Source organism: Arachis hypogaea, chromosome 6 (genome assembly GCF_003086295.3).
Source record: "Arachis hypogaea cultivar Tifrunner chromosome 6, arahy.Tifrunner.gnm2.J5K5, whole genome shotgun sequence".
In the NCBI taxonomy this organism is placed as follows: Eukaryota; Viridiplantae; Streptophyta; class Magnoliopsida; order Fabales; family Fabaceae; genus Arachis; species Arachis hypogaea.
In genome coordinates, this window is record NC_092041.1 from 116318447 (window position 1) to 116341026 (window position 22580).

General features: G+C 29.2%; 4 protein-coding genes across 8 annotated transcripts; 2 read left to right on the forward strand and 2 right to left on the reverse strand.

Annotated features, from left to right (window-relative positions):
• LOC112756082 (peamaclein) lies at positions 1-945 on the forward strand. The gene is made up of 2 exons (XM_025804505.2): positions 1-253; positions 418-945. The coding sequence occupies exons 1-2, from the start codon at positions 172-174 to the stop codon at positions 600-602; spliced, it is 267 nt and encodes an 88-aa protein (XP_025660290.1). The 5' UTR covers positions 1-171; the 3' UTR covers positions 603-945.
• A 1075-nt stretch (positions 946-2020) lies between these two features.
• LOC112756083 (E3 ubiquitin-protein ligase APD2) lies at positions 2021-5814 on the reverse strand. Of its 3 annotated transcripts, XM_025804508.3 has the most exons (8): positions 5577-5810; positions 5203-5426; positions 4697-4793; positions 4508-4585; positions 3956-4176; positions 3785-3872; positions 2885-3230; positions 2021-2349 (listed from the first exon to the last, which is right to left on the reverse strand). In XM_025804508.3, the coding sequence occupies exons 2-8, from the start codon at positions 5353-5355 to the stop codon at positions 2271-2273; spliced, it is 1062 nt and encodes a 353-aa protein (XP_025660293.1). In that variant the 5' UTR covers positions 5356-5426; positions 5577-5810; the 3' UTR covers positions 2021-2270. The 3 variants fall into 3 exon arrangements, with proteins under 3 accessions (XP_025660293.1, XP_072054513.1, XP_072054512.1); XM_072198412.1 differs by having other exon boundaries at positions 2885-3089; positions 5203-5810; XM_072198411.1 differs by lacking the exon at positions 4508-4585 and having other exon boundaries at positions 5203-5814.
• A 1232-nt stretch (positions 5815-7046) lies between these two features.
• Positions 7047-10963, reverse strand: LOC112754243 (pumilio homolog 12). The gene is made up of 5 exons (XM_025801815.3): positions 10117-10963; positions 9331-9493; positions 9019-9182; positions 7870-8128; positions 7047-7343 (listed from the first exon to the last, which is right to left on the reverse strand). The coding sequence occupies exons 1-5, from the start codon at positions 10827-10829 to the stop codon at positions 7227-7229; spliced, it is 1416 nt and encodes a 471-aa protein (XP_025657600.1). The 5' UTR covers positions 10830-10963; the 3' UTR covers positions 7047-7226.
• Positions 10964-17994: 7031 nt separating this feature from the next.
• LOC112756085 (putative cyclin-A3-1) lies at positions 17995-21221 on the forward strand. Of its 3 annotated transcripts, none has more exons than XM_025804509.2 (8): positions 17995-18625; positions 19149-19381; positions 19465-19540; positions 19732-19820; positions 19923-19956; positions 20103-20252; positions 20331-20465; positions 20604-21221. In XM_025804509.2, exons 1-8 carry the CDS (start codon positions 18239-18241, stop codon positions 20679-20681), a joined length of 1182 nt encoding a protein of 393 aa, XP_025660294.1. In that variant the 5' UTR covers positions 17995-18238; the 3' UTR covers positions 20682-21221. The 3 variants fall into 3 exon arrangements, with proteins under 3 accessions (XP_025660294.1, XP_025660296.1, XP_025660297.1); XM_025804511.3 differs by having other exon boundaries at positions 19732-19808; XM_025804512.3 differs by having other exon boundaries at positions 19732-19808; positions 19926-19956.
• Positions 21222-22580: the final 1359 nt, after the last annotated feature.

Below are 22580 nucleotides of genomic sequence, written 5' to 3' on the forward strand. Positions count from 1 at the left end.
CTTCACATTCCCACAATCCAACGACACATTATTATTCAGTGCCACTCTCATCTAATTAACTACTCCATATATATCTTACAATCACTCAAAAGAGTTCTTTCTTCATCTTCTTCACTTCCCCATTTTCTCAATTATTCAACAATATATAATAATCTCTCAAAGCCAAAGAACATGAAGCTATCTTTTGTAACTCTTCTTCTTGTGTGCCTTGTGCTCACCTCTTCTTTCTTTGAAGCCTCAATGGCTCGTCCAGGTATATATATTTATATTATTTAAAAGAAATTAAAATTAAATATTTCATTTCATTTGCTAGTTAATTAAAGTGGGTCATATACATAACATTTTATTCCAACCAATAATAAACACTTTTCTATGGTATATATATAATGAAATTTGAATTTATTTTATGTGATATAGTTTTGTGTGGGGCAAAGTGTGCAAGGAGGTGTTCAAAGGCAGGGATGAAGGACCGGTGTTTGAGATTCTGTGGGATATGTTGCAGCAAATGCAAGTGTGTACCTTCTGGAACCTATGGCAATAAACATGAGTGCCCTTGCTATAGGGACATGAGGAATTCTAAGGGCAAACCTAAGTGCCCTTAATTCAATTCATTCTTTCTTATTATAATATTATACCATCTTTCGTTTCTAGTTTTTTATTCTTAAATTATCGATCCATTTTAATTTCAAGAATTTCAACTAGAAACTTAATATGTTATAATTAATAAGCCATATGTTATAATTATTATTCCATTAAGGACCCTTATTATTAGCATATTATATATTAAATTTATTTTTCCTTTATTTTGTTTATGAAATTATGATGTGTATTATTATCAGTGATCTTTAATTTTTGGGTATATTTGTGTATGGGAATAAATGTGGGTCCTATATATTTTGGTAGTGTGTATGCATGTGAATTATTATTAATTATTATTTTGTCTTATTATTTGGCTTTGTTTAGTTAATAAAGGTAATATTTAATTATTTTATAAGAAATTTTACTTAAATTTTTATCTCTCTTTTTGTCACAATATTTCTTATATTTTCCTTTGTCCGTATCCACTATCCACTAAGAGTTTTATTATGAGATAGAAATCCTTGGGTTAGAATTTATAGAAGAAAAAGTAAGTGGTCCAATTAGTGAAGCATGTGGGAGCAAACAAATAATAATGCTTTGTTCGTACTTGGTAAATCAAAGAGGATCCAGATTTATTGATAGGGAAAATTGTATTGTACTGTGATAAATTAAAATTTATTTTCTGCCCTTTAAAGTGTACTATATATTTGATGTAGTCATATTTTTAAATCGTATAAATATTTTTTTATTTTTATTTTTTGGTCAGTGGTGGATATTGTAACGGTGAGGTAGGTAATAATAAGGAGTAGAGGAGAAAGAGAAATTGGGAAAATTGTAACGGTGAAAAAGAAATTTAAATTATTAATAGTAAGTTATTATTTTTATTTATAAAATTTATAATGTGACAAATTTATTTATAAACAAAAGAAATTAATTATATCCTCATGAAAGATAAATAAATTATTATTTTTACTTATAAAATTCATCTATAAATAAAATTAATGTCTTGGTGGTAATTTTGTAAATGGAAACCATTTTTAATATAAAATTAATTTTATTATTTATAGATAAATTTTATGGGTGTTTTAAATTTTTATGGATGAAAATAATCATTTATTTTTTTTTTATAAATATAACAATTTACATTGTTCAAACCCAAGACAAAATATATTAATCCATCGAAATAATGCTAGGTAATCAATAAATTTTTTTTGAATAAGATGAATAACCACCAATCAAATCAAAACACACTATATATACCTTCAAATTACCCTCTTAAATCTTAATATTAGAATAACCTACCATTCGTACACCTAGTAAAATGAACATTCGATATATTAATTGTTCACATTATTTAATATTTTCATTGTCTGTCTATAACTCACAACTTTAAATATATTGTCCAACACTTATTTTGCATTATACTCTCAAGGCAAAATAATAAAATAATAAAGACACATATATTATATCTTTCAAGAGGAAAAAAAAGTGATTTGAAAAAAAAAAATTTGATAGCGAAGAGAGCTCAAAATCGAAATCATAGCTAGTAACTCATTCCCTAGAAGCTTGATGGGAAATAAATAAAAAATAAAAAAAAGTAAGCTATATGGGAATAATTAAAGTGAATCATGGAGTAACACTACTAATCAATACACACATACATTATTAATATGATAACATTTTGACAAAGCCTAACTCATAAATAATCTTCGCACTTTGTGAATGAGCCTTCTGCACACAGGGCACACTTTGCTCTCTCCATCCACAATCCTGAAAAATTAAATATGGACTCTAAATAATTGAAAATCTACATTTTTTATTTTTATTTTTGAGACACGGATATGAAATTACAAGATACCACAATTTTTTTTTTAATTTAACATATAAAAGTTAGTAAAATAGTTAACGTAAAGTATTATAAAGACAATACAATGTACTTTATTAATTGCTTAATAGAATTTTACTTACTTAGGTATAAAAAACCGAAGAATTAGTATTAAAAAGAATATTAAATCTAAAAATATATTTAAATTATGAGACTTAATATGCATATAAAAATTTGATTTTTATGTAATGAAAGTGTAAAAAAAATTTACACAGATATCTAATCGTGTATTATTATGTCAGTAAAAATAACTAATTTTAAATTCACTAATTAAAAACTCATCTAAATGCACAAATTTCATTAGATGGTCGTATAAAATTCTTTATATTATCAGTATATTAAAATTGAACTTAGTATATAAATATATAATAGAAATTCTAGGGATTAATTTAATTATATAAAGTATGAATGCATATATACCTCTTTGCACAGGGAAAGCAAGTGGCAGAGTGGCCACAAGGAACAAAGAAGCAATTTCTTTGTTCATCATAGCAAATGACACACAATTTCTCATCATATAATTCCTCTGAGGAGCAACTAGAACCATCTTCTGATGATTCTTCTTCTTCATCATTTTTTGGATTTGGCTTCACATGATGATGATGCATCATTGGTTCAGTAATTTCTTGTGATGAAGAAACTAATACATTATTATTGTTGTTGCTTGTGTCAATTGTAACATTACTATTGTGATTATCATTATCATTTTGATTATCATAACCTCCAAGGCATCTCAGTATCATGAAGATAACAATTATACAAAGTCCTACAAATTTAAAACAGGGCAAGTAAACTCTTTAGTTTAGTATAAAACATTATCTATTAGGCATTCCATTCCACAATTAAAATATATAAATTTAAAATAATTAAACCTTTAATCTTGTTGGGCTAAATGCGTTTGCTTGATTTTCATGCTCCCCTAACCCTAGCCCTTTTAAACCTAACAAATTTCATCTTCCACAAGGGAAAAAAAAAAAAAAAAAAGAGAATAATATCATCTCTCAAAATTTTAAAATGACAATTTTGATCCTGGTTAATGTTAAAATGTATGTTGTCGAAATTGATTACAAAGATATGACAAATTTTGCAAATTACAACTGAATGGAGGGTTTATTAACAGTTTTTTCCAAAAAAAAATCATATATCAAAGACAATTTTGATATAAAAGTGTAAGGTTTTTGAGAATTGACCTATTTTAATTTTACCTTGTGGATTAAAATAAAAAAAATTCAACGAATTTTATTATGTACTAATAATTGGCACAAATTTTAATTCAACAATCTCCCATATCTCGAATACGAGATTTTAATTCAATTTTACCTAAAATAGCTATGTAGGCTATCACACGAGTAATGAACGAAACTTCAACAAACCATTCTCCGTCATTGTCGTCATCGTTATCATCTACCTGTAATCAATTCATCATAAAATTTTATAGACATGATCTACATTATATTAGGCTTTTTTAGTATAGTAGTATTAACATCTTACATTTTTTGGTGCAGTTAGAATGAGATAATATGTGTTGGGGAAGAGGAGGCTAAATGTGCATGATCCATTGATAGAAGAGTAGATGTTGTTGGCTTTGGTGGTATCATAAATCTTGGCAGAGACATTAACATTCAAGTTTAATACTATGTTCTTGTCATTCATGTTTAGAACTCCAATTTGGTACCTATCATCTTCCTCAATCATGTATTCAGCCTCATTACCTGTTAGCATTTGTAATATTATGATATTAATGACATATATATGTTACTCCATAAATTAAACCTGCCTATAATTAAGTAAGTAGAGATAATTAGTGTTAACGTTACAAGTGTGAAAAATGCATGAAATTAGTCTCACATAAAAATTAAATTAAATTAAATTTTTTTATTTTAAATTATAAAATTTTAATTTCTAACTTTAAACCTCAAACCCTCTAACAAAGAAGAATTAAACAAAAATTAGTTTTATAATAAAAAAATAATTAATATTAACTAATTAAAAATTAATTTCTAAGCTTATTTTTTTTTATTATGGCAAGATCAATATAATCACCATTGATTGTCTCACGAATGGCAAGTGTATCAAGGGAGAATGTTTGTTGAGGCACCATTTTTTCAAATCTCCTTTCTCCTATGATCACAACAATAAAACTTTCATGAAACAAAAGAAATAATATTAATCTCTTAAGAGGAAAAAAAAATAAAAATAAAAAGCACTTTGAAATTTCATCTGATATATAACCTTTAATCACCATCCCTTCAAGCTGATTCCTGCTACTTGCTTGTGCTTCCCACCTCATACGAATTCTAGAACCCTTATTTAACCACAAAGAAAATCCCTAAAAATGAAGAATTAAACATTATATTAATCAGTTAGTTTTTTCTTAATTAACACATATTTAACTTAGCATAATATCCATAGATTCAAATTTAATATCTTTTTAGTATAAAAATTATTTACGCAATCATATAAATATGTATTGACATATTAGTTGTTAGAATATAATTAGGATTAATTAGAATTATTTAGTATATCTGAATATTATTATAGAATATTACATCTTTATTATTATTACCTATAAATATCCTTTTATATTGTATCATTTCAGACAATTTAATTATACTCAATAATATACAAATCCTTCCTCCAATTTAGTCTCTTGTTTCTAATATCAGTGAAAAAAAATTAGACCTTTTGTATTACAAATTAAAATCTTAAATATGACAACATATAGCGACGCAATTTACCTTGCGAGTATTTCTGGGAACAACTAAGAATCTTGAAGTGGTCCAATTTGTTTGGGAAATTAACTCAGGCTTCTCATTAAAGGCATAAAGAACAAGATTGTTGTGATCATTTCTCACTTCAATTTTCTCCACAAGAACTGAACTTGTCTTCATCAAACGCGATGAACTCGGACCAAGAACCAAGCGAGAATTACCATAATACCCATATTGGATACTTGCCAAAACTGCATTAAAAAAAAAGAGAGGATGTTAGACAGAGTAGTGAATACATAGAATGCCAATGTATCAGGATCCTTTCATGTTATGTAACGTGAAAACACAACATGAAAGGATCCTGATTCGTCTCGAATATTAAAATTCGATGAAAATTTTACATGCCACAAAACCAAACGACTAAAGGAACAAGCATGCATGCCAAAGTTTGTTGCCATCTTTGAGAGTAGCCATGGTTTGAAGTGGAAAGAGACATCATCAACGGTGTTCTGTGCATGGCTTAATTAATTAATTAATTACTTTGTTGTTGACACTGAGAAAAAGAAGAGAGAAATTGATGGATAGAGTATGATGAAGTAAAAGAAGAGACGAATTGAAGAAGAAATGTAGGTGAAAATTAAAGGTTTAAGGCTTATTAATTTTCCATAGTGTAGTTGCTATTGGTTCATCTAATGGTCAACGCAATGCAATAGTCAAAGGTTTGGTTAGTTAGGGAATATTTGAATGGTAAGTATATTGTGTGACTGGTATTTGACGACAAAGCTATAATTCATCTACAATTTTATTCCATGCATACACAATACTAAAACATAAACACAAAATTAGGATATAGCTAGAAATATTTTTTGTTAAAAAAAAAAAAGGAAAATAGTATAGGGTGTGATTCACTTTTCTATCTAATCATTATATATGGATTTAGTAGTTTATAATGGGCGTTTCACTATCTGGATGAGGATATAGAAATAAAAATGTTTGATGAACACAAAAATCACATATTACATTAACTATTATGTATTTATATTATGTCTATTATGCGTGTATTTTTACATATATTTTTAATAAAATAATTAACCATTAAAAAAATTAAGCAGGTGTTCCGGTGTAGTTGATCGCCCTTGAGTATAAGTTGTCCAGTTTAAATCACATTTAAATAAAAATTTTATGATAATATAATTATAAAAACTCGCCCAGTCCCTACATTTAATAAAAATAATGTGCCCAATAATCCAAATTAATATTCACAACACACCCACCAATTCAACTTCTTCTATAGACTAAATTTTTTAAAGTGGTTTCCGATTTACAATTTTTAATATTTTAGTCTCTCAAATTTAAAATTATCTATATTGGTTCTTGAAGTTCAGTTCTGATATCATATTGATTTCTGAACTCTTTTTAGTACTAAATTAATAAATTAAGTGTTGAATTAACTTTAACTTGTCATGCTGTACACATGGCTAAACAGCGATGTTTCATTTTGACACTTAAACAAGACAAAAATAAAAAGAGAAAGAAGAGTTTATATAATATACAAATCATTATATTTCATTTCATTTCTAAAATAACCTCATTTTTACCTTATTTAAGAGCGAAAACAAAAATATGCTATTTAGCCATGTATCTAGTATGATAAGTCAAATATAGCTCAGCATTTCATTGGTTGACTCAAACGCTGAAAATGATCCAAAGACCAATATGATGCTTAGAATTGGATCTCGAAAACTAATATAGTAAATTTTGAATATGAAAGACTACAATAGTAAAACTCGTAAATCTCAAAGACCACAATGAAAATTTAGTTCCATCTCATCATACATAATAAAAGGATCTTTTGTATAGTCAAACCTCTACATACAATTAATTTCATGCAGCAAATTCTTCTCCCGCAACAAAGTGAACCCAAAAAAATTGGAAGAAAATACTTGAAACTAGGAAGAAAATAACACGACAACAAATAAAGAGGTGCAGCTCCTAAGAGTTATGTGTGATATTACAGAGTTTACATATCAAAACATAGTCATTTATGTCTACTAAACGTGACATAGGAATTTCCTCAATCTACCAAGTAGTTTCTTGCCATAATGGTTGCTACGCATCATTGGAGAATGTTGTTTAATCACCTTAAGCAGTTCCTCTTGTGTGCCACCCTGCTTAATTGTGCACAAATATTTAAAAAAAAAATGTAATTATAGCGCATATCATACTACTAGAAGCACATTTTTTCACATATCTTAGTGGATTCAATGTTTATTAAAGGTTTATGCAAATTTTTTTTATGGTAGAAGCTCTCGACCACAAAATAGAAGGTTTATAGCACAAAGTACTTATCAAGCAACAAACAGACAAAACAAAAGAAAAAATAAAAACAGAAAAAAATTCTCATCTTATATCTCTTCGACATTGTCATCAAGATCAAATTAAATTTAAAAAAGAAAATCACACTGTCATCACCACACTTAAATTTATTTTATTTATAACTAATAATAACAGAATAATACTCTTGCCTTGTTAGATAGTGCATGAATTGTAATAACTTTGACTAACTAAACTAGTTTTCAAAGTTTGATTATAATAAATTCTCACTAACCAACAATTTTACTTTATTTCAACAAGTTTCATGGGCTATTAAATAAAATAAACATTGTGTAATGTAAGAAAGATGCTGGCACTGACCTTGGAAACTATGACTGCAGAACTGATGACAAAATTAGCATATGGATCCACAAGAAGCATTGAGACATTTGGATAATGTAGCAACTCTAAGATAATGCTCCTTGAATGGCTTTCCCCTGAATCTTGGAAGAACTTCTCCACAACATTGCTACCATACTTGTTGCATGACATTGACACAAACTTGCCTTCTAGCTGTTTCATCAGACTCTTTGTCACTCTTGCTATTTTCAGTGACACTAAATGTTGCACCACATAGTTCCTGATTCCATATATATGCAAGAGATGTGTGGGAAGTAAGAACTTTGAAAGAGAATTTGGAGAGTTAAAAAATTTGAAGTTGCATTCAATTTGATCCTTAAAATTTTAATGGACTCAAATTGAACCCCGTAATTTATAATTGTAACTCACATTAACCCTTGAGCTAATCTCCGTTAACAACAACGTATTGATTTGGTATAATAACTTGTTATGATTTGGATTCCTCAACTAAGTTCCATGTGATCAAGATTTATTAGAACTCTACAAGCTTGATTGTTGTTCCCAAAGCCGCAAAATTTTTAAATTGAACTTGTTATTATGGTTTTCGTGAGGATGTTGAGGAGCCAATCAAGCTCCTAAAGATCTAGTAAGTCTTAGTCATATGAAACCTAGGCGAAGAGTTCAAATATTAGCAAATTAACGCGCAAAATCAGCACGCCATTTACGAAAATCAGTTAGAAGCTAACGTGAGTTATTATGGTAAATTTTGGGGACCAAATTAAGTCCATTATAATTTTAGGAGTCAATTTGAGTCCGACTTCAAATTTCGAGAATCAAATCGAGTATTAACTCGAATTCGGATGATGAAGATTACTTTCATATTTTACTTTATGGAAAAGTCTAGGGGCCAGCAATTTTATTGAATTTTGGCCAACATGTAACCAGCAGAGAAATGTGAGCCATTAGATGAAATCTCATACCAATCTCACACCATTATATCATCATTGATGGCTATTTGATGGCTACTAATCACAAAAATTGCTGCCCCCTAACATTGCTCTTACTTTATCATTAGTACACTTATTAATGTCCTATTTATATCACAATAAAAACGTTGTAGAATCTTTATGACATGAATCAAACACGTTTCATAACGAAGAAAACACAAACCCATAACAGTTTTCGGCGAGGAGTGGAGCATTTAGTATGATCCCAGCCATCAATAAATCTTTGGATTCACCGGGAGCATGGTCAACAAATTGCTGAATTACACAGCAACCACTTTTATCTGTTGCAATCTTGAAACAGTTGGTTGCTACAATGTTCAGCATATACTGCAAGGAAAAGCTCTATAATCAATAAACAATCACTTAAGCCAGAATGGAACACTCTGATTCTTTTCACACAAAGATTAACCAATCATATGATGAAAACCATGCAACCCCACTAATCAAAACAAATGAAGTGATTGAAGACATTTACCTTAGTATCTTCACTTGAGAAATGCTTGACACAGTGATCAACCACATGAAGACCATTCGTGTTAGTAGACAAAGCAACAACACTTGGTGTCAGCGCCGACATTATACATAATCTTTGTTCTTGGTTTGTTACATGCTCCAATAACTTCTGAACAGACCTAGTACTGCATTCAAGTTTGAAAAGAAAACAAAGCATCAATTAGAAAAACTTGCATTAAGTTTGTTTGTACCTGTGTGATATGAAAATCTTGGTTGGCTAATTGATACCGGAACTAACAAGTTAGTTGTCTAATTGTTCTTAAAACATTGGGAGATAGAAATTTGTTTACATGAAGAGAAAAATAAAAATATAAATAAGATATCTTTATTATCAAATTTGATTTAATTTTGTGAGATATCTCTCTAAATGTCTCTTATTAAAACATGATATCAATATAAATAAACAAGCATGTTAAAATACAAAATACAATAATAAAAACAAATTAAATAATATATATATACAAATATATGATAATTATTTTTGTTGTTATTTTTTGTGTATACATCATATGTATCTTTTGTCTCCAAATCCATTTTCAAAAACATGTCCATCAAAATATAGACATGAGAGTACATATATAGGGTTTGTTTACTAACACAAAAATGATAAAAGATACAATCATACACAAACACTCATTGTAAACATGTATTTTATGTTTCTCTAAAATGCTAAAACACAGATTTCTAATTTGAGACACTAGTAAGTCTAAAAAACAAGAATAGTGAATAGAGGAAAAGACATACATACCCATGAATGTCAAGGCAAAGATTCACAAACTTAAGGACATTCTTAGTCGCATTGAAAACAATGGTAGTGATTTGTTCCTCACTGCAAATCTCAACCAACTTCTGAAAAACGTAGTTCCCAAAAGAGTGCCCCATCAACTCAATCACATTATGATCAACAAGCTCTTGGAAAAAAACAAAAACCTCTTCCTTTGATGTTAACCCTTTCATGGTGTCCTGCAAAACCCTGCATCCACATTGAGTCTTAGCCAAATCCAGAATCTTCCCCCTCAAATAATTCACGGACGAACAAGGACGCTGAGACCAATAACTCTGTGGACTCCTAGTACCATTGAAATTCCGATGAACATTTCTTCTGCTATTATTAGCATTGATCATCAAAGACTCATTCATTGGAACTGTGTTAGAATGTTGCATCGATGGAGGCACCAAATAGGATGAAGGATTAGGAGAAACAAAAGGGTACTTGTATTCGTACCCTTCTTCTTCTTCATCGAAGGTTGACCGTTGACCAGAAAAATCAGGATTATTATTGTGGGGTGTTAATGAAACACGAGAAAAAGCCTCTTGAAGCTGAAGGGTATCAATATCAATAACCCGATGATTCTTGTAAAAGGGTATCTGGTTTTGCCCCTCAAAAGCATGATAACGATGATGATGAAGGCAGTGATCACGTTCACATAGATAGCAAGAAAAACAAGGGTGGTTGAACATGGTTGAAGAAGCAAGAGAAAAAGGGGTTTGAAGTTTGAAGGCTTGTTAGTGAAGGCAAGGTACATATATAGAAGGAGAGAAATTAGGAGGAAGGTGTGATATTCTTTTACTTAATGGTCATTTATGAATTTGATTCTATAATTAATAATAGTTAGAAGAGGGTGTGGTTGCAATGACTTTGATTCTGCTTTGTGCATGCAATATATGGCAAGTTTACATGGTCTGCCGAAACTACCTGGAAAAACAATGAGAGAGAACCAAAAAGATTATAACACAGTCAAAGCTTTATGCTGTACTTGCATTCAGATATTCATCGAGGGGGACATGCTTTTTAAGTTTTACTTCTTTTGTTGGGTTATACATAGCATCAAATAGAGTTTTTATATATATATATATAATACTTGTCAAATTATTTTATTTTAAGAAAAAGTAAACATCTAAGTCTAAACTCCTCTTCGATTTGACAAAGCAAATAATTTTATTCATAAAAATAATGATATTACATTTAAATGATATGAAATTGCAAAAATAGTTCTCATCGTGTTTTCTAACTAACCTTCTTAAGTATGAGCTATTGTTTTCTGTAGCTGAAAAACAATTATCTACCTTATGCAATTTTAAGAATAACATTTAGACTTTGTTTCCATATAGGAAAGATGAAAAGAAAGAAAATAAGAGGGAAAAAAATGAAAGGAGAGAAAATAGAAGAAAAAGTGAAATTATTTGTGTGCTGTTTGGACGAAGAGAAAATGAATAGAAAGAAAATATTTTTTTTGTTTTAATAAAAAAATTATAATAGTATAAAATTATATTAATATCTTTATAATAAAATAAAATATAAATATTTTTATTTATTTATATTTTATTATATTTATAAATATTATAAATTTATATATTTAATTTAAATTATTTATTTAATACATATATAATATTTAAATATAAATTTTTATTATAATAATATATTAAAACTAAATTTATATTAATAATTATTAATAATAATATAACTGTAGATAACATTATAAATACACAAAAATATATATTTTTTTATTTGTAATGGATGAATATTTTTTTTGGTAAGATCCACACACAAAAAATTTTCATTATTTCTATTTTCTTTGACATCTAAATAAACGAAAATAAAATTTTTTATTTATTTTTTTTTCCTTATTTTTTCTTAAACTAAACATAGTGAAATTATTTTTAGAACTTTAATAATTTGTTTTTATTATTAATTATTATATCAACATCATTGTTGATAATTGTTATTCGGAGAGAAATTATGAAGTTAATAAATCGAGTCATTTTGTTAGATTGACCGATGTTTCTTTCTTTAGTTTATCTATGTTTCTAAGTATTTTAGAATGAGAACTGCTAGTTATTTTTAAAAGGGTTATGCTATGTGTACACTAAAATCAGCTACCAAAATCAGCTATCAGTATAAAATATATGTTGGAATATAAATATACATTAAAAATAAATTAAACTACATATACATTTATACACAAATACATTGGTAGCTAATTTTAGTGATTGATTTTAGTGTACAAACTTTTTGAAATTACGTTCAATCGAGTTTTTTTTTCTGTGTCTTTTTCCTTTATTTTAACAAAAAAAATTTATTATTTATCTTTAAACTATTGGATCAAATAATTAAATTTAGTTATGGAACATCACTATTTCAGAATATCACTTATTTGCACAAAATAAGTAATATTTATGTATTTTTTTTCATTTATATCCGTAGAGAATATTTTATTATGTATTTAGCTTTTATAACTTACAATGAATACAAAATTTAATTTATACAATTTTATACATTTATTAAGATGTATATATTTTTGAATGTCATCAATCTATGTGTTATCTATAATATTGATTTTTTGACAATTATGTAAAATCTTTAAAAAAATTATAAAGTGGGGAAAGAGTATGGATAAGAAAGACGAAAAAGAAGATGATAAAAGGTCCAAAATATTCACAAAAAAGGTAAGTGCAAATATCACACTAGTTGTTACCAAAGCTGTGTTATGCAGATTCAGTTTTGTTTTTCTCTCTCTAGGCTGTGTCACCTATACATGTGGACTCATCCTTGACCATCGCTTTCACCTTCACCCCAACTCACTCTTGTGCTAGCAGAACAGTGAGTGCCCTTCCCCTCTTTTTTTTTTTTTTCAATAAATACCCCTGTCAATACCTTTCTCTTTAAAATAAATAAATAAAAAAATTAAATAAATAATTTTAATATTAATATTCATTAATTTTATTATCTCAATATAATAAAAATAATTTATATATATCTATTAATATATATAACAATGTATAAAGAGAGATAAATATTTTGTTACGCATTATGTATCTTAGATCGGCTAATTTTTTTTATATTGTATAAATATATGTGTAATACATTGTTATAAGAAGATTAAGTGTTTTTTTTTATATGGTGTTTTATTCAAATCGGACGGTCCGATTTGTTTGAAAAAAAAGTAAAGTACAAATCGGAGGGTCTGATTTGTTTGATAAAAAAAAAACTACAAATCGCATGGTCCGTTTTGTATTTTTAATTTTTTTTTATTTTTTGAAATTGAAATCGGACGGTCCGATTTCAACAGTAAAAATTTTTTTATTTTCAAAAACACAAATCGGACCATCCGATTTGTGATTGTTGATTTAAAAAATGAAACAAATCGGAGGGACCGATTTGTTCACACCATAACAATGAAAAACTCATCTTTTCTCCCATCATTGTGAGATGCACTCAGCTCTCTCCCACACAAAAAATAATAAGCGTCTTAGATCATGCCTCTTATTTATATTTGGTCAAGGTTTACTTTTTCAAGTTTTATTAATAGTGAGTCCAACCTTAAAAATTAAGTACTGTCCACTATTAATATTTGCAAGTCTGCTATGTATACAAGTTTTTTTGGCTTATAAGCTATACAAGTTGTTTCAAGTCCAAGAAAAAAACACGCGCACCACTCTTTTAGAATCAAGCGTCTAATGCACGTGCCTTAATCACCTTTCCACAACACGTTCACTCTTTCTCTTCTTCCTCAATCAAAATGCAAACCGTCAAGATTCAAGAGACATTCGAAACAAACTATAATTCTGCAGAAACGTTCCAACTCCTCGCAAAGAGTAGAAGAAATCAATAAGAAAAGATACAAATCTCTATAAAAAATTACCAGAAAAATCAAGAAACATTATTCAAGATACTGTTTTACTGTTCTTCTAGATTTTTCTTCTAGATTGTCTCTGTCATGTACCTCATCCTTAACCAGCAAAATATTAAAAGATTTCAAGAAGAAATATACTGTCTCCCCCTATTTTGGGTGTATTTCTTAAATTCTTTGGGTGTATTTATGTAATCGTTTGGCTGTATTTATGTAATCATTTGGGTGTATTTATAAAGTTCCATTATCTTCAAAACAATTTCAAAGCTTGATTTCAGAAACCATGAAAATCGAAAAAAAAAAACGAAGCAAAGAGAGAGCGCACGAAGGAGATCCAACAAATTTGGTAAGAAACTCGAAAAAAGAAACGAAATCTTTTGAAAAATAGAAGTTATTATTTGCGCGTTAATTGATTTAAAAGTCTGTTAAAGAGGCACGTAACATAAGTAGCGCGTTTAGTGGGTTTCGTTCTCTTCAAACTTGTAAAACTTGTAAACGCAAAACACTTGTACGTAGAGATTTTCTCTAATATTTGAATGACTCAAAATTTTCTCTATGTTGAATATAAGTACCAATAATAATAATAATAATAATAATAATAATAATAATAATTCAATTAATTAATTAATTATCTAAAATTAAGCATATTTTTTCAAACATAAATAAAATTATTAGTATTTAACATTTTTTCGTAAAATATTTGATCGACATAACATATATAATTTAATTATTTTATTGTTTTATTTAATTTAATTTTAGCCTTATATATAATAATTGTTTATGCCAAAAAAATTCTACAACAAATATGATAGAGTATCAATTCTATAGTTAAATGAGAAAAAATGTATGAATAATAGATTTATAAAAAATAAACATTATCTATATTTGTGTATAAAGAGAGTTGTAGTTGTTTGAACATTTTGTCTTTTTTATAATTTTGTTTTGTCTTTCTCGAAATTTAAGTAAAAGATTTAAGTTGGTCTATTCAAGTTACATTTTTTTATAAATTTTTTAAGTATTAAATTATAATTCCTTTTTATTATACAAAAATAATCAATAAAAATATAATTTGACATAAAATAATTAACAAAAATATGATTTGACATATAAATATAGGATTAATCTCCACATACAAGTCTTTTCACTATACAAGTCCTGAAAATTCCTAATCCCTAAAACGCGTCTCTTATGGCATATATGTTTCACGCGCCTCCGTAACAGATTTTTCAATCAATCAATGCGCAAATATATAACTTCATTTTTCGAAAGGATTTCGTTTCCTTTTTTGAATTCTTTCTGCGTTTTCTTGTCTTCTCTCTTAGATCTCTTTCGTGTGTTTCTCTCTCCCTTTTCCTTTGTCGTTTACGTAGGTTTCTCTCTCTGTTCTCTTTTTTCGTTTTTCTCATTTTCCATTGTTTTTAAAATTAAGCTCTGAAATCGTTTTGAAGATAATAGATGATTCAACTTCAGATTATCAGCTGAACTAGAGCAAAGTGGATTTTGAATTTGAATCCAATGAAGTTCATGAGATGTGGTTTAATTCCAGTTAATAATTGAATTTGAATTTGAATCCAGTTAGTAGCTTATAATTGTGTAGTTGAATAATACGTGAACCTTGTCTGTGAAATTTGCTGTTTATTATTCCTTGTTTGAATTGAATATAATATACTAGTTCTCATGAATTTTTTACATTTTATACCAGACATTCGGGTGTAAATCAGAAATATTTGGGTGTATTTTAGGAAAGTTTGGGTGTATTTACAGTTTATGACTTTTCATCTCACTGATGATGAATTGTTTTAGTTTCTGTTTAACGATGATTCATGAATCTTATTTTTGTTATTTTTTATGATGGTTTTATAGATCTATTTGCATTCTATAGTTTATACTTGTTTTAATATGATGTATTTTTGGTGTATTTTGCAACCCCTCTATGGTATTGATGAGCAGTTTGTTCTCCATATACAAGCGTTTTTCTCATATAAGTCTTTACAAGTCTTCTCCTCCTTTTATTGTTTTGAATCCAATCAAATGGCTGAGGTGTGTTCAATTCAGAAGAAAAAATGTAGCATTAGAGAAAACTTTTTTCTGTACAAAAATGCTATTTGTACACTAAAATCAGCTACTAAAATTAGCCACCAATGTATTTGTGTATAAATACATGTGTGATTTAATTTATTTTCAATGTATATTTGTATTTCACTATGTATTTTATACTGGTGGTTGACTTTGGTAGCTAATTTTAGTGTACACGTAGCATAACTCATTTCTGTATTTGCACCAAATTTAGGTGTAAAACAAAGATATTTGGGTGTATTTTAAGGAATTTTGGGTGTAGTTTTATTCTAATAAGTTCTGTATAATTTAGAACTATTTCCCTTCCTCTTCCTCATCTTTTGCTGCTTTTTTTTTTTCATCATCATCACCATCTTCTTCTTCTTTATTTCTTATTCATCTTTTCCTTTTTGTTTTACCTTATCAAGTTTCTTCTTGTTTTACTCTCTTAACAAGAATAAAAATAAAAAATCAAACAAAGAAGAAGAAGAAACACATAATGCTCCAAAATTACTTGGAAAATGATGAACTTACTTTCATTTAACTAAGAGAAAGAAAGAAATAAGAAAAAGAAGAAGAAAAAAATATAGCATTAGAGTAAATATTTTGCTGTACAAAAATGTTATTTGTACACTAAAATCAACCACTAAAATCAGCCACCAATGTATTTGTGTATAAATACATGTGTGGTTTAATTTATTTTTAATGTATATTTGTATTCCAATATGTATTTTATACTGATGGCTGACTTTGGTGGCTGATTTTAGTGTACACGTAGCATAACTCATTTCTGTATTCGACTATTCGCAGCAAATTTGGGTATAAAACGAAGATATTTTGGTGTAACACAAAGATATTTGGGTTTATTTTTATTCTGATAAGTTCTGCATAATTCAGAACTCTTCTTCTTCTTCCTCCTCATCTTCTGCTGGTTCTTTTTTTTTCATCATTATCACCATCTTCTTCTTCTTCTTTTTTTTTTCTTATTCATCTTTTTCTTTTTGTTTTACGTTCTCAAGTTTCTTTTTGTTCAAACAAAGAAGAAGAAATACATAATGTTGCAAAATTACTTAAAAGATGACGAACTTACATTCATTTAACTAAAAGAAAGAAAGAAATAAGAAAAAGAAGAAGAAGAAAAAAATGCAGCATTAGAGGAAATATTTGTCTGTACAAAAATGCTATTTGTACACTAAAATCAGCCACTAAAATCAACCACCAATGAATTTGTGTATAAATATATGTATGCTTTAATTTATTTTCAATATATTATTTGTATTCCAGTATGTATTTTATACTAGTGGCTGACTTTGGTGGTTGATTTTAGTGTACATGTAACATAACTCATTTCTGTATTTGCAGCAAATTTTGGTGTAAAACGAAGATATTTGGGTGTATTTTTATTCTAATAAATTCTGCATAATTCAGAACTCTTCATCTTCCTCCTCATCATCTTCTGCTGTTCTTCTTCATCTTCTTATTTCATATTCTCATAATTTTTTTTGGAGGAAAAAATCAAACAAAGAAAACATATTATGCAATATTATCAAAAGAATAATATTATATTGTCAATAAATATTATTATTTTAGATCAGTAATAATTTGTATTTATATTTACAAAAAATTTATACTCATAAAACACATAATTTACACCTATATATATACTAAAATTTATCGAAATAAATTAATATAGTTTGTACATAAAATTAATAAATTTATTTATTAAAAATAATTTGATATTTGTATTAACCAAATATTAGTTAAAATTATTAAAAACTACTGACCCAAAATTTGTTGTTATCAAAATATTGAAATAAAAAAATGGATGTGTTAATCAAATTAGTAAAAAATATATTAAAATTTTGTGAGCCCAAGATTGTGGTAGCTGGACCTATTATGTACATTTGACATAATGAACTAATATATCAGAAAAGGGAAATGAATAAGAAGAAGAATGATACTCGTGATCCCCTTTTTCCCTCCTGCTGCTGAAAAAGAACATCGCGAAAACCACAGTGCGAGCGGGAACACCCACCAAACCAAATATTTTCAAAACCACGCGCTCCTTCTTCTTCTTCTTCTTTCTCTTCTTTCTTTCTTAAACCCTTTCTCAAACCCCTTCTCTTCAACACTCCCTCCTTACTTACTTTCACTCTCCATTAACCCATTCTCATTCCCACTCGCATGGCCCACCAAGAGAACCCCACGCGCCCTCAGCGCGAGGCCAAAAAGAGGGCAGCAGCTGCACTCTCCGAGCTCCAAACCGGCGCGTCCAAGAAGAAGCGCGTCGTGTTGGGCGAACTCACTAACATCAGCAACCCCAGCGTTGCACCACCACAACCACAACAACCTGCCAAGCCGGTTCTCGGTAACCGCCGGTTTAGTCAGAACGAGGAGAAAATAAAAACCACCACTACCAGGGGAAAGAAGAGAACGGTCGGGAAAAACCAGAAACCGGCGGTGACTCCACCGGAAACTGTTGACGCCGCAAAGAAGCCGGAAGTTACTGTTGATCCGCAATTATGTGCTCCTTATGTTTCTGATATCTACGATTATCTTCGTAAAATGGAGGTATTTTTCGAATTTCATTTCAATTTAGGGTTTTACTATTTGGACCAAATTCTACATTAAGTATATTTATAATCAATTCATTCAATTATGCTTGCTTTTTTACTATAGTAGAATAATTAAATAAAGAAGAACAGTGTGTGCCTTATTTAGCTAATTTTACTCATAAATTGAGATAGATTGAACGTTAGTTTAATAATGGAGTCTATATACTAGATAGTGCATTAGTGCTTCCATGATGTAATGGTTTCAAGTGTTTGATGCAATTCACGTGAAACAATTGGCAATGAGCCCTTAGAAGGAAATTCAAAATATATAATCTGACAAGTTCGACAAGTGAATGGAAATAAACCCACAATCATGGTACCTAAAATGTTATAGGTTTCGATCATGAATTTTTTATCCTTGATGTTCTTGCCCCCCAAGTTTGTATAAAATGGAAAACTCTGGCAATTGTTTGTGGATTTTGCAAGGTTGTTACTTTAGCTAATTCAGTTTTCATGTCTTATTTGTTGTCGGAGTTTAGGAAGATCCAAGTAAGAGGCCATTACCGGATTATGTGCAGAAAGTGCAGAGGCATGTGAATGCAAACATGAGGGGTGTTCTTGTGGATTGGTTAGTAGAGGTTGCCGAGGAGTATAAGCTTGTTTCCGATACCCTTTACTTCTCAGTTTCGTACATTGACAGATACTTGTCTTTGACTGCCTTATCAAGTCAAAAGCTGCAGTTGCTTGGTGTTTCGGCAATGCTTATTGCATCGTGAGTTTTCTTCACCATTGAGTTTTTGATTGCGTGTTTGTTTAGTTTGGTTCTCTGACCTTGTTGAGTTGTTTTCATGGTAGAAAATATGAGGAGATAAAGCCACCTGAAGTGGAAGAATTTTGTTACATTACAGACAACACATACACCAAGGATCAGGTGATTCTATGTCCTCACTTGATTCCATTTGTGTGTGTATTATTAGATACTTAGAAGTAGCATTGTATTTTTAATTTTGCTATATTTTTAGATGTTAAATTAAGCAAGTTGGTTTTGTTATAAGCTTCTCAATGTTTTTCGCTTATTCCTGGCTCTTGTTAAATTTAGTTTACTTTTGGTTATTTTTGAAGGTTGTGGAGATGGAAGCTGATATATTGAAGTCTTTGAAGTTTGAATTGGGTGGTCCAACAGTAAAGACCTTTCTAAGGTGCATGCACATGTGATTCATTGAATCTTTCATCTACGTATTGAATCATCTTTTCTTAGCTATATTTTTGTCATTGACATGTTGGCCCGCTTTGCATTTCATTTGTCTGTGCAGAAGATTCTCTAAAGTTGCTCAAGAGAGCAAAGATGTAAGTGAACTCTTGTTTCAATATGCTAGTTGCTAATTTTTAGAAAGCATGTTAGTGACAGTAATTTACTCTATACTAATGAAACTGCCAAAAATATTGTTTCTAGTTTATCAGTTGACTAACATTATTCCTGTTTCCTGGTGCAGACATCAGACTTGCAATTTGAGTTTCTCACTAGCTACCTCGCAGAGCTCAGTTTGTTGGATTATAATTGTGTGAAATTCTTGCCTTCTTTGGTGGCAGCATCTGTTGTATTTCTAGCAAGATTTATGCTAAGCCCAAAGACACATCCTTGGGTAATGTTTCAATCCTCTAAATCACAGATTCAATATCCAAGTTGGATTCAATTACTAAATTAAATGTTTTATTTACAGAATGCAGCACTTTATCAACTCACTAGATATAAACCTGCCGAATTGAAGGAATGTGCTCAAAATATACATGATCTGTACCTCAGCAGGAGAGGTGGCTCTTTGCAAGCTGTGAGAGAGAAATACAAACAACATAAGGTAGTTGTTTTCCACTAATTATGAATTCAACGTAATCTGTCCAACCTTTTGTGGAAAAAGAAATTTTCTCGAATTTAATTTCATTCGACTTGTCACATTGGAGGAAGTTATACTAATTTAGGTTAATTTTGGTAACAGTTCAAATGCGTGGCCACAACTCCATCACCTCCAGAGATTCCCGTTTCTTATTTTGAATTTAGAGTGGCAGATCCATAGGTAGCAGTTACATGGGATTTTTTGCTATGGCTTTGGGTTTAACTATTGGTGGAGGCATGAGAAATTGGACTGCTAACCCCAGAAGATGAGTTTCATTTGCATTGGCTAATGCTCATTGTAAGTGCTTGCCATGAAATCTGGCTGTTTAATGTATCGATACTTTTCCTTGCCTCACTGACCTCAACTGATCTGGTATATGATGTGAGATAAGTTTCATTAGTTCAGAGCTAGGTTTCTATTTTTCAACATTAAGGTGTTTAAAGTTCTAGGCAGAGTTCAGTTTAGGTGCTCAGAGATCTGTGTATGTATAGGGAAGTATATGGTTTTCATGTTCAAATCTATGACAACAGAGCTCTGATGTCCAAAAATCATTTTTTCAGCAGTAAACTAGTGTTGGATTGGTTATTTTACACCAATGTGCTTTGAGGCATTTGACTTGTGTCTATATTCTGGAAAAAATGTCGTTCATACTTAATAGAATATCACTAATCATTTGTCCTTAACCTTTTGGTTTTGGATATCAGTTGATTCATTTCTATATGTTCCATGTTGGTGCTGGATTGCAAATCTTTATATGGCAAATGTTAAACCTTTAAACTTGAACGGAAGACAAGAGTCATGTGAAGTAAAACATTTATAAGTAGTGTAACAATCTGAATTATTAGTGGCTAATTGATCATTTATATTGTTTAGACATAGAGTGATATTCCTTTCTTTACATTTGATCACATGAATAGATGTGTGGGTGGGGAAGAGCACAAATGTATAGTACTGATTTATATGTTGATTTAATTTGACTGTGGGTTGTTTTGGGAATCATATCTAGAAATGAAAAAAGAATTTTAGGCATATTTGTTAACTTTATTGTTGGATTGTACCACTATATCGATGAAATAAACTTTAAATTTCTTTTAGTATTTTGCATTGAAATTTCAGCCGATTTGCTGCTATAAAATTTTAATTTATTTTTTTAATATCTAAATTTGTGTTAAATATTGCTATTTATTTATTTTATTTGGTTGTGTATATATGTATTGTGTATTGTTTTCTACTTTCTGTAATAATACACACCACCACACAAGTAACAGCATGATTATTACGATAAAATAACATGATTCAATAGTTGAATAATTTGGATTGATGAAATTTATCATGTATAAAAATATTATTTAACAATCTTATTGCTGGTGTAAAATAAATTCCTCCTCATATATTGAACACTTGGAAAATAATCATGATTGTACTTTTTTCTTTTTCTTCCTTTGGTGCAACACTCATTATGTACTTGGGCATACTAATTGAGAAGTTTGCATAATGTATAAGGTGGTTTTTACTGCTACAAAAGGCTACAATAATTGATATAATTGTGTTTACAAGGCAAGAAAATATGGTATATGGAGATAGGTTTAGACTAACGGTGACACTAATAAACGACAGAAGAAAGCAGATAATTATTACCTACAAAAAACTATAAAGATTAGTTAGAATATTCTCCCTCCCCATTATTCAAGGCAGCTTTTTCTTTTCAAAAAAAGTAAATAATAAACTGTCAAAATTTTCAACTCCGAAAAAAAAAAAGAGAAAGCAAATATACAACATATACTTTAAATATAACTCTTTTTATTGATTATTGGTGAATGGATTTAAGATTCAAAATTTTCACACTTATTTAAATGAATGACTGATTTGATCAGTTAACTTCTCAAATTAATTTAGTAATTGGTAACTTTTGGGGATAATGTGAACTCTTTTATACCACTTCTCTATCTTCTTACCCTTATTTAGGGATAATCCACTTAGATATATATTTTTTAGTTGAGATAATGTCTAGTAGGCGATTATCTATATAGCCTCGAACCTCAGTTGGGGCATGATTATTGGGTCCAATACCTTTTGACT

Excerpts from the sequence above, each read along its gene's own strand:
- LOC112756082 (XM_025804505.2), top strand. The coding sequence starts at position 172 with ATGAAGCTATCTTTTGTAACTCTTCTTCTTGTGTGCCTTGTGCTCACC. Across the intron at positions 254-417 it reads AGCCTCAATGGCTCGTCCAG|TTTTGTGTGGGGCAAAGTGT; the intron begins GTATATATATTT and ends TATGTGATATAG.
- LOC112756083 (XM_025804508.3), bottom strand. The coding sequence starts at position 5,355 with ATGAAGACAAGTTCAGTTCTTGTGGAGAAAATTGAAGTGAGAAATGAT. Across the intron at positions 4,177-4,507 it reads CATTCGTGAGACAATCAATG|GTAATGAGGCTGAATACATG; the intron begins GTGATTATATTG and ends AAATGCTAACAG. Across the intron at positions 3,231-3,784 it reads AGCCTACATAGCTATTTTAG|GACTTTGTATAATTGTTATC; the intron begins GTAAAATTGAAT and ends TTAAATTTGTAG.
- LOC112754243 (XM_025801815.3), bottom strand. The coding sequence starts at position 10,829 with ATGTTCAACCACCCTTGTTTTTCTTGCTATCTATGTGAACGTGATCAC. Across the intron at positions 8,129-9,018 it reads CTCGCCGAAAACTGTTATGG|GAACTATGTGGTGCAACATT; the intron begins GTTTGTGTTTTC and ends ATATGGAATCAG. Across the intron at positions 7,344-7,869 it reads CTGCAGTCATAGTTTCCAAG|GGTGGCACACAAGAGGAACT; the intron begins GTCAGTGCCAGC and ends ACAATTAAGCAG.
- LOC112756085 (XM_025804509.2), top strand. The coding sequence starts at position 18,239 with ATGGCCCACCAAGAGAACCCCACGCGCCCTCAGCGCGAGGCCAAAAAG. Across the intron at positions 19,821-19,922 it reads TTTCTAAGGTGCATGCACAT|AAGATTCTCTAAAGTTGCTC; the intron begins GTGATTCATTGA and ends TTGTCTGTGCAG. Across the intron at positions 20,466-20,603 it reads AGAAATACAAACAACATAAG|TTCAAATGCGTGGCCACAAC; the intron begins GTAGTTGTTTTC and ends TTTTGGTAACAG.